The sequence below is a fragment of the Crocodylus siamensis genome, chromosome 7 (assembly GCF_052110815.1).
Source record: "Crocodylus siamensis isolate JL-2025a chromosome 7, ASM5211081v1, whole genome shotgun sequence".
Taxonomy (NCBI): domain Eukaryota; kingdom Metazoa; phylum Chordata; order Crocodylia; family Crocodylidae; genus Crocodylus; species Crocodylus siamensis.
In genome coordinates this window covers 88,866,086-88,882,242 of record NC_143401.1, presented here as the reverse complement: position 1 = coordinate 88,882,242, position 16,157 = coordinate 88,866,086, and the positions used below count along the sequence as shown (strand labels likewise).

Sequence of the window (16,157 nt, the reverse complement as noted above, 5' to 3'; positions counted from 1 at the left end):
CTCAAAAGCTGGAGGAACAGGGCTGTGGAACTGAACTTCAAATAGAGATGTAATGCTGTGCTTCCCTGAACTTGGACCATGCCAAAAGGAAACCAAATCAAACTGAACTGCAAGAGTGAACCAATGGGCTAACTTCTGAGGTCAAGAAGAAAACAATTAAAGCAACCCCTGGACATTGCAGTAATTGTTCCACTAATAAGGTGGTGCACTTATCCTGTGCACCTTCAGGGTATAAATGATTAGCAGTCGTATTTTTTCTATACGTGCTTCTGGCATATTAACAGAAGCTATACTTCAACGATGGCTGCTGTCCATCTCACCAGGGCAAGAAGCAGTTTACTGGGCCCAGTGTAAAAGCATTTTCTGCAGTACCCCTCTGTTACGCTTTGGGCATGTTGGGTAAGTTGTGACTCTGAAACTATGCCCAGGAATTTTCAGAACACATTAGAAACTTTTAAAAAAAAATCCCAAGGGAACACATGACTAAAAATGATACTTAAAACCAAAAAGCGCTGCCCCAGACAGTTTGGGAAGTGCTTCTGGCTGGCAGCAGGGTCCTGAGAAGGTCATCCATGTAGGTAAGCGGTGTATTAGTCGATGCCTGCAAGATCCCACAAGCCTTTGTGTGGCAATAATAATGTTTGAATGGGTTATTTTACATCGACTTGTCACAACCTGTTTTTCTTACTCAGCATCCCCTACATCCTCTTAACATTCCTCCCTGCAGCGCGGGAATGAAAGCAGGCTGCAGGTTGGTCCGTAAATCTTTGCTGAGTGAGAGTTGCACCCTCTTGTTGAAGCTGCCATGGCAACCACACTTTTGCTGGGGCACTGCCAACTTTACGTACAGTCTTTTTCCATAATCGTAAATCTGACTTTTTGCAGGGGTTAGACATCGCTTTTGTCTAACCCCTGCCTTTGCTTTAAAAAAAAAAAAAGGATCTCTTTAACTTTTATGCAAAACTAGCTGCTTGGGTAGCAAAGTTTTTCCACATCAAGAAGCTTTACTTATCACTCCAGGATGCTGGAGCCCTGATTAAAAAATACTAGAGTAGACCACAGTATCGATCCCAGATGCTGCCGTAGTCCATGTATGTAGTCGTGTACGCGATCAGGACAAACCGTTTTCAGAACAAACAGTTCAAATCGAAGCCACTTTCTGCCACCCCCACATGCTATCTAGCTAGCCTGACAGAGGCATTCACCCATGTCCGCGTGTTATTATTACACTTTTCATTTCCTTCTTTTCATGCAAATGTTGATCATTTGTTAAAAAAATGGAGCATTTTTAATGTTAACTTCAGCTAGAGACGATGAAACTTTCCAAGGGCTACCTAGGCTATCTAGTAGGGCAAATGTGCAGAAATAAATCACAGAGTGACATATTATTTTAAGAATTAGACAAGATGAATAGTGTGTCAAGATTTCAAGCACAAAGTAGCAACCAGAAACCACACAAACTCCATCTGACTCATGCTGGTTTCTGACACTCTCCATAAGATATGTAGACATAAAACTTCATTAATTACTTTCCCTTCTTCCAAAGAACAGAATGACCCAGCGCCTCGAAATAAATCTCTCCACTGCACGCAATGAAGGGAATAAACGTCCTAATATCTGACTCTGTCATCACTGGCCTTTGCGGGGGGGATAAAACGTTCAGCCACATTACAAAGATGCAGAGTCTCCCCACAAGGTGATTTCCCCATTATATCTTGCAGGAAATTTTTGCAAGGAGAGGGTTTTACCTTCTGTAAAGGCTTCTTCAGGCTAATTTCCAGTCCTCCTCAGCCTGGCGAACGCTCCACTTGTGACATTTCAGAGCAGTCTGAAAAATGACCTGCAGACACCCACAAGTCTGCAGCTCCTGTTTGCACTGAGCCAGCCCTCGCAGCTTCCTATTATATAAGCTTGTTTCTGACCAAAACACAGCCCCCACCCCCAACCTCCACTGGCTGTTCAGTGTATCCACCCAAAAAGAGCCACCAGGCTTTTCTGCCTGTGCAGGAAACTCGTTCTAGCAGTCGCCGGGCCAGTCCATTCTGAAAAAGGGAAAAGGGGAGGGGGGAGGATTATGACCCAGGTGGGGACAGTACCATTTTTTAGCATTCAAGTGCAATCATTCGATGAAAGAGCCACTCAGAGCACTTCCGCCTCGGGGAGAGGGGTTGGTTCAGCCTGGGAACAGTATATCTTGTCTGTGAAGGGGACTAAATACTTCTGCTGGGGCTTTTGAGCAATTTAGGTGTCACTCCTGTGGGCTACTTGACTCTGGGCTGCAAAGGGTCGATTACTGTACACTGAAATGTGCCTGCAGGCACATTTGGGTTAATAGAGAAAAAGCAAAGATGACACCTCTCAAACGGGCATGTGCATCTTGGTACCTGTATGTTCTGCTTAAAGTCATGTCCCTTGAATTATCTAGCATAGCGGTTCTCAACCTTTTTTGTACCAGGTCCCATTTGTAAACATCGATTGCCAGGCCCAACCCAGCACCCCTCACTCCCAGTGTGGGGGGCGAAGGGGGCAAGCATCCCTTTGCAAGCTGGAACTCGGCCAGCCTGCAAAGGAAAAGCCACGATTTCCCATGTTTTGCTCTTTAAAGGAGAATCCATTTTTAACGTTTGTTAATCCATTTTTAAAGTCTGTTTGCAACCCGTCCATATATCCTTGCGACCCACTTTTGGGTCGTGACCCACAGGTTGAGAAATGCTGATGCAGGATGATTATGCAGTTTATGCAGGGCCCCGGTGCCCATAGACATGTGTGAACCATAATCAGACAATTTCTAGTCCGTTTTACTCATCTCTATAATAAAGATGGTAGCATTAGAGCAAGCAGTGATTGCTGTGTGCTTCTGTAGGTCTTCCAGCATTTGCCAGGATGGTTTATGCTGTGTGTTCACAACCCCTGTCCCCCCACCCCCAACTTACCAGAACAGTGATAAACTAAATGCAAACAAAGCAAAGCACAGAATTAACAAGATACGTCAGGGCTGCACTGCTCTTTGTTACCCCTTTGCCTTGTGTTTTTTTGTTGCCTATTCAGGCTGCAGGCAGGGGTGGACCCAGGGGGGGTGCAGTGGTACGGTGCCACACCCCCTCGTGCTGCCGTTGTAGTCTCTGGCTGACCCATGCACACTGGAAACCCCAGAGCTACTCCTGCCCCACTCTAGCCATGGACTGCAGGTATGCAGGGTGCCAGGCTCAGCAGGGGACAGCAGCAGCAAGGGGGCTGACTCTTTCTGCACCTCTTCCCTGTCAACCCCATGCCTCCCGATATCCCCCGCACTGGCCAGAAGCAGCTGCTAGGAGGAGGAACGTGCCTGTGTGCCCCCCACCACCACACACACACACACACACACACACACACACACACACACACACACACACTGTTACTGTCCTTAGCTGACTTGGGGGGCAGGGGAAGGTCACGGAGCTGGGCTGTGCAGGGAGCAGCTGTGTGGAGCATCGGGTTCAGCTGGGGATGGCAACGGCGGCATGCAGGTTCCCCCTTCCAGCCCCTGCTCCCAGCCACCAGGGAACACGGGAAGGGGGGCAAGGGAGGTTGGGCAGAGCACAGGCACTGGAAGGAAGAAACCCACCCACCGCCACCATTTTTTTGAGCTGAATCTGACATCCCATACTGCAGCTCCCCGCAAGCCCCAGCTGGAGCAGGACAGGAGTGGCTTTGGGGCTCCTCTCTGCCTGGCAGCCTGGGGACAGCGTCAGTGGCGAGTTCCTCCTTCCAGCACCTGCTCCTTACCTGGAGCTCTGGGCTGGCAGACACTGGGGAGCCAGCTACACCACACCCCCATCCGTCCACGGCCTGTAAGGCAGTGTGCCACACACCCACTTCAAGAAATCCTGGATTTGTCTCTGGCTAGAAGTGATTCGAGTCAGAAACTGTGTATTTTTTCCCATGCCTGAAAAATAGTCTGCAGATTTCTGGTGGCAATGGCAGAAAAACACTAATATATTCTCTCTGAAGTTTTATGTATTTTTTTAAACCTATGATAACTTCAAAAACCCACCACAGCTACCACTTTCAACAGCTTGTGTTTTCAGAGTCTTTCATTTGCATCAATAAAATGCTGCTTACAAAAACTGCTTTATTCAGTTTGAAGCCAGGAAGCTTCGACCTGTCTCATTAATACAATTAAATCAAAAGATATCACCTGGATGACTACTCTGAGATCAGCTCTCCTAAGCATGCCACGCAAGAAAGAAACTACTGTGCATCAGTGTGCTATTTAATGTTTTTGAACAGAAATCTCCATCTGTTTTCAGAGGACATTCTCCTCACCCACACCATGCACTCTAAAACTTAGCCCTTTCTATGAGCCAAGTAGCAAAACTGCTTGTGGCCAGATACATAAAGCACCCAAATCAATTCCAGTTAGACTTAGATGCCTTAATGAGTTTGTGGATTGAAGGGCTCTGACCTCAAATGGGGTTGCAGGTCTCGCAGAAATTCAGTTCTGACAACTGGCTCAGACTGGAGGCAAGGTAAGTCAACCGGAAGTTGGGTCTCATGGCCGGAAGTGGCATCAAAGCTCACAAAAGGTATGAGAACACCTCATCAAGTTCTGAGATAATTATGGTCAAAGATACAAAAGCATCTAAGTCACCTAAGAGTCAAATTTAACTTCTAAAAAACAGATTTCAACACTCAAGCTTGTAAATCTCAAAGTCAATGCAGACAAGCATGTGGATAAATGTATTCACAACAGAAAGCCACTGAAGGCAATGGGACTGCTTATGTGAGTGAAGTTTTCTTCATACTTATGCATCGGTAGAATTACAGTCTTACATAGTGTTGCTAAATATGTCTGCGTTGCTACATCAATTACACTGTAAATAAGAACCAAGAATTTTATTTAAATTATTTCTTTGTAAATTGAATCAAACAATGCTATTTGGAGGATCCCAGCTGAAATTCAGATAAAAGCCTCCACATCAAATTAATGGACTAGATGATTATAGCTCAAGCAGCTTATAGAATCAAAGACTGAGTTACATGAGCAAAATTAAGTCAATTAATTGAATCCTTCTATACCCAGTGATTTTTAAAAAAATGTGGAGGATGATTATGGCCATCCCTGACTTTTGAAGACCTGTTCCTTGTATCATAATGTTCTCCTCGTCAGCAAGGACGATAAAAAGTTCTTATGCAACCACAGCAGCTATTTCCACAATAAGTTTAGCTCAGAGTCAGTACGCCTTTGGTGTAACATAGATGAAAGACCCCTTCGTCTATTAAAATAAGAGCAGTTTTCTGTGCTCCTTTACAAAATCAGGACAAGCTCAGCATAAATTGCCATTTCAACAAAAGCTGATGGGAACTTGGCCTTTCAAGCTGAAGTCAGATGAACCTACCAATTCCCTGGCATCTTTCTCTCTGCAGGTCCATCTGTTCAACTGGCACTGTGCCATCACTTGCAAAGCGGTGTGCCAGTTTCAGTGCCACATAAAAAAACACGTATATACAGGATTAGCAGAAGAATAGCCAGGGGAACACATGACATGATACTCCCACTACCAAACACTGACCAACTTGAAACAGTTGCTTATCTAAACAGAACTAGAGTGGTGTACAGCTAGGATAGATCATAGGGCTGCTTTTCACGGGAGGGTGAATATTAAGCAGACGCTATTATATAAATGGGTAAAGTAGGGAAACCAGATGGTTCAGGGATTTGTTAGCAGATACAGAGCCTCTGATCTCTACAGCACTGGTGCAAATCTTGCTTATATCAGTAGTGACAACATGGCCCTGGACTAGGCATCAGGAGACTGCGTCCTATTCCCAACCCTTCTATGTAACGTTAGGCAGGTGGCGTCATCCAGCTGTGGCTCAGTTTCCTGCCCAGTCCCACCAGGACGATGGGTCTCTCTCTCTCTCTCAGGAGTTTGCAGGATCAATCACCAGTTGTTATCTTTCGCTGGCCAGGTTTTAAAAACACAAAAATTAGGGCCACCTGAGTACAGTAGAAAATCTCTGCGTCTTCTTTTAGACACCCATCCAAATTCCTTTCCTGCCATCCCTTCTGGATAAGGGAAGTTTTCCACTGGAGCTAACAGGAAACAAAGGTTTTTTCCTCATAATGGTTCCTTTCTGGTAGTAAAACAGTGTAAGAACATACTACGTTGCCTTGACAACAGTTCCACGTGTCCGTCACATACAAGGGAATATATGACTTCCTGTACCGGCATCAGATTTGTTTTTAATTGGCTACTCATGACACTTACTGCACTTGTGAGCACGACCAGGTACTGGGGCTCCGTCACAAACAGGGATGTGCTAAACCTCTCAGGACTGACACCAACATAGGACTTTTTCCTCACCTCCGTTTTTTCAGTTGATTTTCAAAGGTATTAAATGGATAGTCTAGAAAAGTACGTTTCTTGTCCGGGACTCATTTAATGGCCTCATCCCTACAGAACTGTGCTCGTACGATGGAGTAAAGTGGACCTTCACAGGGTCCAAGAATCAAGCACAGAGGTTGTGCTGAGTGTTACTAATTACCGTGTCACCTGATCAAATCACTCAATTAAAGTCCTGTCTATAGTGAAGAGCGTAAATTGTACATTCCCCTTGTAGTTTCAGAGATGAGATCAGAGGAATTTTATTAGTGGATTATCCAGGCGGGTTTAAAAGCATTAGAGTACGTTCTACTAATCCCTTCTTGACAGACAATGTATGGCTCTCGTTCGGCAAGACAGCTCTACTTATTCCACGAAGGTCTCCTCTTAGCCTCTCCGTCTACACCTTCCTGACAGCAGCCGGACTTTAAACCTCATCTAAACAGATTAGGAGGAAGGAACATCGTACTTAGTAATCCAACTTTGACAGGCGACCCAAGATAGTCATAGTAGCTGCATGCCAGGGGCTGCTGCTGCCCCCTGCTGTATTGCCACAGCCAAATGCTGTTGATCACGTTAAAGCAAAACCACACTTACCAGACGTGGCAGGAAAGATAAGAAAAAAAAAGGAAAATCCAGCAAAAGGTAGCCAAAAGCATCCCAAGACCATTTTATGCTTAATGTTTACTTATTCAAAAGGCCATTAAAATGTTTTCTTTATGGTTTATCAAGGCATCATGGTTTTATAAGGGTTAGACTGCATGGAAAAAAACCAAAACCCATCAACAGTAGCATATTAGATCTTGCCCCTGGACAAATGGGCATGTTGTTCTCTGGCACCTTCTTAACTCCTTCCAACTCTTGTGGTTCAGTGGAAGGTTTTTTTATCATGATAAACAGCCAAACAAAGAGACAACATTAAAAGTTTAAGAAACCAACCTCATGAATTAAAGGAATTGTGCCTCAGTGGTCTCCCAAGACTCTTAACTTGCACAAAGAGGTTTTAATAACTGAGGTATGCCCCGAGGTCCTTGTAGAAAGGTATATTCCTTCTGAAGGAAGATGCATTTTCAAGCCAAGACTACCTGAGCTCAGTCTTTTTCTACTTGCAGCCATTGTAATAAGCATTTAGACAGTGTCTAAACCACTACGGGGCAAAGGGACCATATCTGACAACCTCTGTTCCAACAGTCTCTCCTCCCATCATTTTGGCCTCAGGTTCAGTTACTGTGTGGGGTCTGTACATCTTTCATGTGCATCCCTTCCACAGTCACAGCAGGGAAATCACCGGAGACAATTTTTGTAAAAATGTCTAAACCGACAAATAATATCAGTTCTCCCCTTTCATATTTCTCAACCCAACAGCATCTTCGCCAATATATATTTTCAAACCAGAAAGCAAACCACCAGTAACTGTGAGCGGTATGCTTTCTTCATGCACAAGAGAGAACAGATCCAGTTCCCACTAATTAGCCATGTGGATCTCCAAAAGGATTAGGCTCACACTGAAAGGGGGAAAGGGCAAAAAGCACACCTAACTGAAAAAAAAGTTACTGCATTTTAAAAGAATCAGTGACAAGAGCAGTGGCTTGCAGATCCTTTGTGATTGGTGCTATCTTGTCTTACAGGGTGGGGACTGGAGGAGACACTTGAAGAGCAAAAATACTGAGGGGCTGCTACAGCTGGAGTTCCCACACCAAGGTCCTCTAAGCGAGGGCTGTCACAGACTCGCATGCTCTGCAGATGGGGCCCAGAGGAGAGGACCTATAACACACACTCCCCAGTGGGTTGCAACTGCTTTCATCTCTGCCTCACTATAGGATGCACATTTTGTTCACTGTGGGTACTGTATGTTCAGCTCCTTACATGCCGCTTCAAAAAATATACCAGAGGTTCGATGGAGTTCCTTCTGCTTCCCCCTTTACCGATAACGTTGCTTAGTAAAATCAAATACATCTTCAAGTTGAATAGTAAGCAACATTGAAGCCAGAGGTGCGCCCAAGCCATGAAGTCCAGACTCGCATTTTGAGCAGAACGTGTCTCTAAAGAGCTTCGTCAGACCAGAGGATTTGATCCCCATCCTACAGTCAATGACTTGGGATGAAGCACAGTTTGGCTGAAAAAACTTCACAGCTGCTTGTACTTTCGCATTTCTACCTAAAATCACTGTCCTCTCCAGCCTATACTACCTTCTCAATATCACTTGTACCACCTTGTCTCAACTCCTCCTTCCCAAAGAACAAAAGCTGAGTATTATTAATGCTATTCCACAGCTATAATCCTGGGGACATTTATGTCCCCAGAGATGACTCCTTCAGTACTTATTTTCTAATCCTCACCCAAATTACTAACTCCTCAACCACAGACTTGCTAGAAGTTTTTGCAGCTCTCAAAAAAAAAAAAAAGAAAGAAAGAAAGAAAGAAAGAAAATACAAGAACTATCAGCTTACTGACATGTCCACAGAAATCAGGGTGGTCAGATCTCTACCACGGATTTTTTTTCTTGATGGCTGGGATTTTTCAAACCACACAGGCCTTTCTTTGTTCCCAAAAATCTCTCCTGGGACAAATTATTTGTGCTCTCTGTAGTCTGATGGGAGCTCATTCAAAGCCCAGCCAAGTAACATCTAACTCGTAGGGCTACAGATTGTATGATGCTTACCTCCAGGACCTTCCCTGTGATGAACTGGTGACACGCTTCACATTTGACTCCAAAGAGAACCTGATAATCCTTTTCACAATAAGGGACACCATCTCTGTGGGGGGAAAAAATTGACACATAGCACTTCTTAATGAACAAATTTTAACAGGGCTTGCAATTGGCACTTATCTTTAATGTAAAATTCACTCTGCAAAAAAAAAAAAAAGGAATGAAAAAAAAATCAAGTTAGCTAGTTTGCAGATATAAAGAAATTATAGTATAATCTAGTCCACTAAGAACTGAGCGTTTGGAGTGGACACATTCAAGCAAAATTGTGCAAACCATGTGCTGGATTCTGTGCTTGTGTAAGGAGATGGAACGCAACAGGAAACAGTGGAACCGGACCCACAGACATAGGCAGGGGATCTGGCCTGGCCCTTTAGCAACACACACATTGTATCCTTCGCAGACATGACCCTGCTTCACTTGTATTCTTTCCAGTAAATACATCCTTGGTAATGTCCACCATACCAATGTACACCAAAGTCTAAGCAGAAACCACAGTCACATCACAGGGTAAGTGGAGTTGCTTTCGACATGGTATAATTGGAAATATCTTAGTCAGCTTAAGGAATTCATGCAGTACTGGGATTGCTTCAGCAGGTTTATTATTCATAGATTCCACAGTCTTTACCTGTACCCTCTACAATGAGTAATGAAAGTTTTTTCTCTGCAACACATTCTGATGTGTCCTGAGGTTTTCTCCCTCATTAGAAGCTTCAAAATTAGTCTGGCTCAGCTCTCTGTATCTTGGAGCTATAGCACTTTGTCTGATCTTATCCCCACACCTGGGTATGCTGATAACTCTCTTCTTCATTAGCTTCTAATCCAGATGCAAGTCAGGTCAAATCCATCACAGTGTTTGTTCTCTGTTCTAGCAATGGGAAGAGACATGTGGTTTTCTCCCTTCAAGTTCCCAATTTGATATGCAAAATTCTGTTTAGATGAAAAAGTCCAAAATCTGTCTCTAGCAAACACAACAGAGACTCAGGAGAAGCTCAAGGAGAAAACAAACGCACCCCTCTGTATTATAGTTATTGTTAACCATTGCATCCCACTTGCTTTTGTCAGTTCAGAGGGAAACAGTTCCCTTACGCCTCTCAGCTCAGATATTCTGCTCCCACTCGGGGCGTGAACCTCGGTATTCATGGTGAAGGGAGATCAGCAGAGGACCACAGAACCAGGATTTGACAAGCTGATGAGCAAAGGCAAATTTTACCACGCGGTATCTTTGGAAGCTCTTCGCTTTGCAACGAGAGCTCACAGAACTATGGGCTTGGCACTCATGCAGCAGAAACGATGAAGGAAGTTGCTTACTTGCTGATGTATTCCCCAGTCAGAACCTTCCCACAGGCCTTGCACTTAAAGCATCCCAGGTGCCACTGCTTATCCAGTGCTAGTAGCGCTTGTCCGTTTTTTATATCTCTTCCACAGCCAGCGCAGTCTGTAAAGAAATAAAGACATTCAGTATCAGTTACTTAGCTTTATTAATCATTCCTAACCTTGCAACTCTCCTCTCCTCAATTAAAATATGCCACTCACAGGGCACATCTACACATGCAATTACGATGCCTGACTAAACGGTGGAGCTTACTGCTCCGGAGTTAATTGCTTCCAGACACGCCATTTGAACGTGCACCCAAGAGCAATTAATTTGGGAGCAACAAGCTCTGCAGTTTATTCATGTGCAGCATGTGAAGCCGACTACTCCTCCCCAGCTCAATGTGCTGTGGAGGGGCTGCCTGGGGCAAGAGGGAGCTTCAGTGCAGGGCTAACCAACCTTGCACTGAAGCACCTCCATGCCCCAACCAGCCAGGAAGCATCTACACATGCACCACTGCGGACATTTTTTACTCCACAGCAGGACAGTACTTGTATTTACATGCACTATCCTGCTGCTGAATAATTACTCCAGCCTAATAGGGGTGGATGTGCAGATACGGAGATGTTTACTGTGCAGCTAATTAGTCAACTGTGCAGTAAATGTCTTATGTAGATGGACCCATAGAATCATGCAGCCCATATAGCTCCCAGTCCCTGGTCAGGAAACAAAGGACCACAAATCCATTCTCCATCACCACGAGTGCATCTAAGAAGAACAGCAAAGACCCGTTTCTCCTTTGGAAACCAACCACGATTCAGAGATAGCCCAGCAGGTGCAGCAAACACTTTGAATTCTGGCAGGAAATAATTTTAGTGCCCCTTGCTCACAAGGGTATCTGCAAAAGGAATCAGTGCTGATCTAAGTTTGCTACCAGCAAAATCTTATGGATTCAAAAGAAGTTACATAATTAGACAGCCTGGCTTAATTAAACACTCCCTCATGGTTCTCGTTCTCCCCTCCAGATGGCAGCAATGCTCTAAATAATGACACAGGTGGTAAGCAGCACACAGCTAGGGGGGAGAGACTGTTTTCTCAGCTAAAGCCATGGACCCGCGGGCTTGAGACAGAAACCCGACAAAAACCACACTGTGGCAGCTGCACACGAACAAGCAGGCTCTGCAGAGAGAAGCGAGCTCTTGAAAATGTGAGAAAATTGCCCAATTATCCCGGGGCATAGTTGCCTCTGGTGGAGCCGAGCCATATAGCTTGTAGGGGGGTGCATTACATCTTCCCAGCTGTGCTAATCAGGACAGCTTGCATTTTCCACAGCTAAACCTGTTCATGGGTCCATAACAGGCTGTCATAATATATGGTGTGCAAAAGGGCACGCTCTATTATTCTCTTTCCGATAAGGAAACCTACGACTCCCCTGTGTGTTGCCTGCAGCCAAGCAAAGAAGAGATCTTTGCATTAAGAACTTCAGTTCCATCTCTGGAGTCCACACTGAACCTAGAGTCACAGAAAGCTAGGGTTGGAAGGGACCTCAGGACCTCATCTAGTCCATCCCCAACAACATCACCCCAGCCAAGGCCTTGTCTAGATGGCTCTTCAAAGCCTCCAAGGATGGAGAATCCACAACCTCTCTAGGTAACTTGTTCCAGTGTTTTACTAACCTCTTGGAGAGAAAGATTTTCCTAATATGTAACCTAAACTTCCCTTTCTGCAACTTGAGACCATTGCTCCTGTCTGTCATCTGCCACCACTGAGAACAGCCCAGCTCCATCCTCTTTGCAACCCCCCTACAGGGAGTTGAAAGCTGCTAGTCAATCCCCACCCAGTCTTCCCTTCTCCAGATTAAATAAACCCAGTTCCCTCAGTCTTCTCAGAAGTCATGTGCTCCAGTCCCTGTACTATGTTTCTTGCCCTCCGCTGGACTCTCTCCTACTTGTCCACATCCTTTCTGTAGGGGAGGGCCACAGCACGTGCACACAGTACTTGAGATGTGGCCTCATCAGTGCAGAATAAAGGGGAATAATCACTTCTCTTGATCTGCTGGCAACACTCCTACAAAGCAGCCAAGGATGCCGTTAGCCTTCTTGGCAACATGGGCGTGCTGCTGGCTCATATTCAGCTTATTGTCCACTGTAACCCCCAGGTCCTTTTCTACAGAGCTGCTGCCCAGCCACCCAGCCCCAGCCTGTACTGGTGCATGGGATTGTTTCATCCTAAGTGCAAGACTGCACTTGTCCTTATTGAACTTCATGAGATTTCTTCTGGTTCATTTTGAGATTTGTTTTCAAATGTTTCCAAGTTCCTTTGGTAGCAGGAATCAAGCAAAGAGAGTCCTGAGCTATGGCACTGAGTGCCCTTTATCTCTCACGATGCCAGGGTGTCTTGTAGAAAATTATAGTATTTTGACCAGGCTCCAGTTCCTTTCCATTCAAATACAACAATTTTCTCCCCTGATACCCACCTTCACAGGCAACCAAGCTAGAAGAGAGTGAAACTGTGACACAGTGCAGACCTGCTGACATTTTTATGCAAAGGTTTCTTCTTTTCTTGGCTGCATGCAACATGTAAGGAAGTTGGTTTTCCTTATCAGAAAGAGAACAGAACATGCCCTTTTGCACAGCATATTACAATGGTCTGCTATGGACCCATGAACAGGTTTAACTGTGGAAAAGTTAAGCATCCCCTGGGTGGCAGAGGGATTCTGGAGAGAAAAGAGTTGGAAAACCTGTAAGAGGAGGCAAGAAAAAGCACCCAGGGATGGAGGGGAAGCTGTAAAGGAAAGAGGCTGAGAAGAAAGGTACCAGGTTGCAATTCAATATTCTCAAATCCTGAGCAGAAGTAGGACCATAATAAGCTAATACGGGAACAGAAAAGACTGATGGATGGTATCCACATTTCCACTTCAGTGTGCCAGCTCTCAGCTTTGTGCCCTCTGCCATACCACTGCATCTCATGTAATGACAAAATGGGATTTTTGCATTAACTTCAGGGAGCTTAGGAAACAAAAGGCACTCGCTTATCAACTTCCTAATTTTAGCCATTAGGTCTAGGGATAACGTTCGTCTTTGCAGGGCCTGAACATTGCAGAGTTCTCAGATTTCACTGCTCTCATCCTACCACCGCACTGCAGGTAAAGTTGAAACAATCCCTTCGACTCCCTACAGTCATTTTCACAGCTTTTAACATTATCCACAGATACCTGGTAAGCAGATGTTTCCCAGGGCTCAAGTTAAGGAGAAGATTCTTAAAAACTGTTATTGAATTTTGAAGAAATTTTGTTCTGCCAAACTCGGCAAAATCCCGAGAGGTTGTGATCACATTGATTTCAATGGGTGTTATGAGTTTGTCCTTTGGACTACAGCATATTTGAAAAATAGTGTACTTCTATAACAAAGTCCATGATGGCATTTCATATTTAGGGTTTTTTCTCTGTCAGTCCTCAAGTGCTTTCCAAAGGTGAATGAGCATCATCATTCAAATTCTAGCACAGACAGAGTGACTTTCCTTGGGCTATGAAGTATGTCAATAGTCCTACCAGACTAGATGCCGTGTTTTTTTTTAAAGCATCTCCTCTAGTGAAACAGCTGTTTACAGATATGGAAAGTTGGCAATTATCACTGGAATGCTCCTAAAATAGAAAGGAGATAAACACAGACTGGGTTTGGAATAAAAAGAAAATAAGCCATGAAAATTCTCATTTGTTCATTAAAATTCTTAGGACAAAAGCCATTCATGTGCCAGTTCCCCTACAATGGACGTATCGTCTCTAGGTAAAAGTCACCATAGCGTGGGGGATCAGCAGCTGCACAGGGTACGCTCTGTTGCAGCCTATGTACCAAATATACCAGCATGTAATGGAAGTACAAGGTACTAATGTTACAGCACCCAAGATTAAGTGGATTTACTCTACTTGGGAAACACAGAGAAGCAGAAGCTAAGTGAGCTTTTAAGTGCAGGGCTGGTGCATTCCCATATGTTTGTACGCTGCCTAGCACATTATGGGAGCTAGTGGAAAGAAACAATATGCAAAGGCCCAGCATGTTGGCTGGAGTGATGGCGGAGGCAAGGCTCCAGTGCAACTGCATTTAAAGCCCCACACAAAGCTCATGTCCTGGAGCTTTATGCTGCTAGGAAGGGGCATTTTGGCACCTGTCTATATACTGCAAGCCCAACGCATCACTTCCCAGTGCTCATACACTTGTACCCCCACTTTTTATCCCACATCCTTCACATGCTCTCACTAGGCCAGTTCAGTTTGAAGCTACACAACAGTCTATACCAGTGTTGCACTTGACATATGGGAAAAACTAAAACAAATGCAAAGCAAACTCTGGTACCCTTACAGGAAGAATGTCTCTCTGAATGCAGGAAGCAAGATGGGGGCAGGGCAAGGGAAAAGCATGATGCTGTACAGTGATGTGTGCTTAAGATCACCATCCTCCCAGCCCCCCAGGCAGCCTCGTAGAGAGACGCAGACCAGGAATGTGATGAAGGAAGAGCCGCCATCTATGACGCTTTGCCTGTGAGTATCTGAAGAGAGACCGCGTTTGCCTTGGCAGCCTCTGCATCACTCTCCCCAACCTGCACGGCGGCTCCTTCGTCACTGCTTCACTTAAGCAAGTGGGTTCTTCTTCTTTGCCCCCTTTAGATCAACAGCAATCAAGCTGTGGGAAAGCTTTCCTGCATCACATGCAGGACTTGGGCAGTGGGCTCAGCGATGATACAGCTGCATTAACCCTGAGCATGCCAAAAACAACTGCTCTCATTGCCACTGGAGTTGCCTTCCATTACATCCTTCTCCCCTCCCCTCTATCCCCACGTCAGTGCAGTATTCGTTAGGCAGAGCCTTGCTCTCACCACTCAGGCTAAATGCACAACCTCCCCTCCACCAAGGTGCCTGCACTGAGAGTTTGACAGGGGTGGCCTTGAAGGAGCACAGATGGGCCATCCAGAAGCTGCTCTCACTCCTGAGGAGTTTGTGGCAACAGATGTCTAGCTCCAGCTTGAAGCTGCTCCCACCCACTGGCAGAGAGCCTAAGGGGAAGAGCAGGGGCAGGGCTTCCCATTTCATCCCCCATTACAGGTGGTACAAAGGCATCAGCAAGTACCAACCTATCACCGAACTGCACCAGTGAGGGTGAACCTCAAATGCAGTTTTTTACCATATTTTGAAAGAAAGGAACAAGCAAGGTTTACAGGACTCACTCAAAATATTCACCGGACAATACAGAAAAGTACTTCAGTAGACAGGTAACTTTTAGTGTACAAATGGTCCCAGTGAAAGAGGTACACAATGTACCTTGTTGAATAAGGACTGAGAGGAACATGTACTGTGTGTTTGTGTGTCTGTGTTTGCTGGGGGAACCAAGTGTCAAACAGCAGCACTGGAATCGCTCTATTTTCATATGCATCTCATCTACTCAGGTAAACTACTGATATTTCCTGCAAGTCCCTGGGGGCACTTCAAGCCTGACTACTTTCCCCTTACTACTCATACAGCTAATAAAGCACAGGGATGGATTCGTCCAGGTGACGACTTCATCACGGAGCAACACAATGCTGAAGGACTGTTTCCTGTTTTAAAATTGACGGTCTAAACAAGGACTATGGAAGTTCAGAAAACAGAACAAGCACTCAAAAGCTGACAATGAGCTCAGTTTACCTGTATCCAGGTTTGGGGTCATCCCTAATGTGTAAAGCTCTTATTCTGCAATTGGATCAGCTTGCACCCCTTCACCCAGGTAGAAGTGGGGGA

General features: G+C 45.1%; 1 protein-coding gene across 10 annotated transcripts in view; it reads right to left on the bottom strand.

Moving 5' to 3' along the window:
* Positions 1-16,157, bottom strand: part of ABLIM1 (actin binding LIM protein 1) — a 303,618-nt gene that overhangs the window by 102,179 nt on the left and 185,282 nt on the right. For all 10 annotated transcript variants that reach the window (XR_016443660.1, XR_016443659.1, XR_016443662.1 and 7 more), the window contains 2 exons: positions 10,384-10,510; positions 9,028-9,121 (listed from right to left, as the gene is read on the bottom strand). Coding sequence is in view for 6 of the 10 variants with exons in the window: in XM_090058516.1 (XP_089914642.1) it covers positions 9,028-9,121; positions 10,384-10,510 (221 nt within the window). In the remaining 4 variants the exon portion in view is untranslated. The remainder of the gene's footprint in view (positions 1-9,027; positions 9,122-10,383; positions 10,511-16,157) is intronic.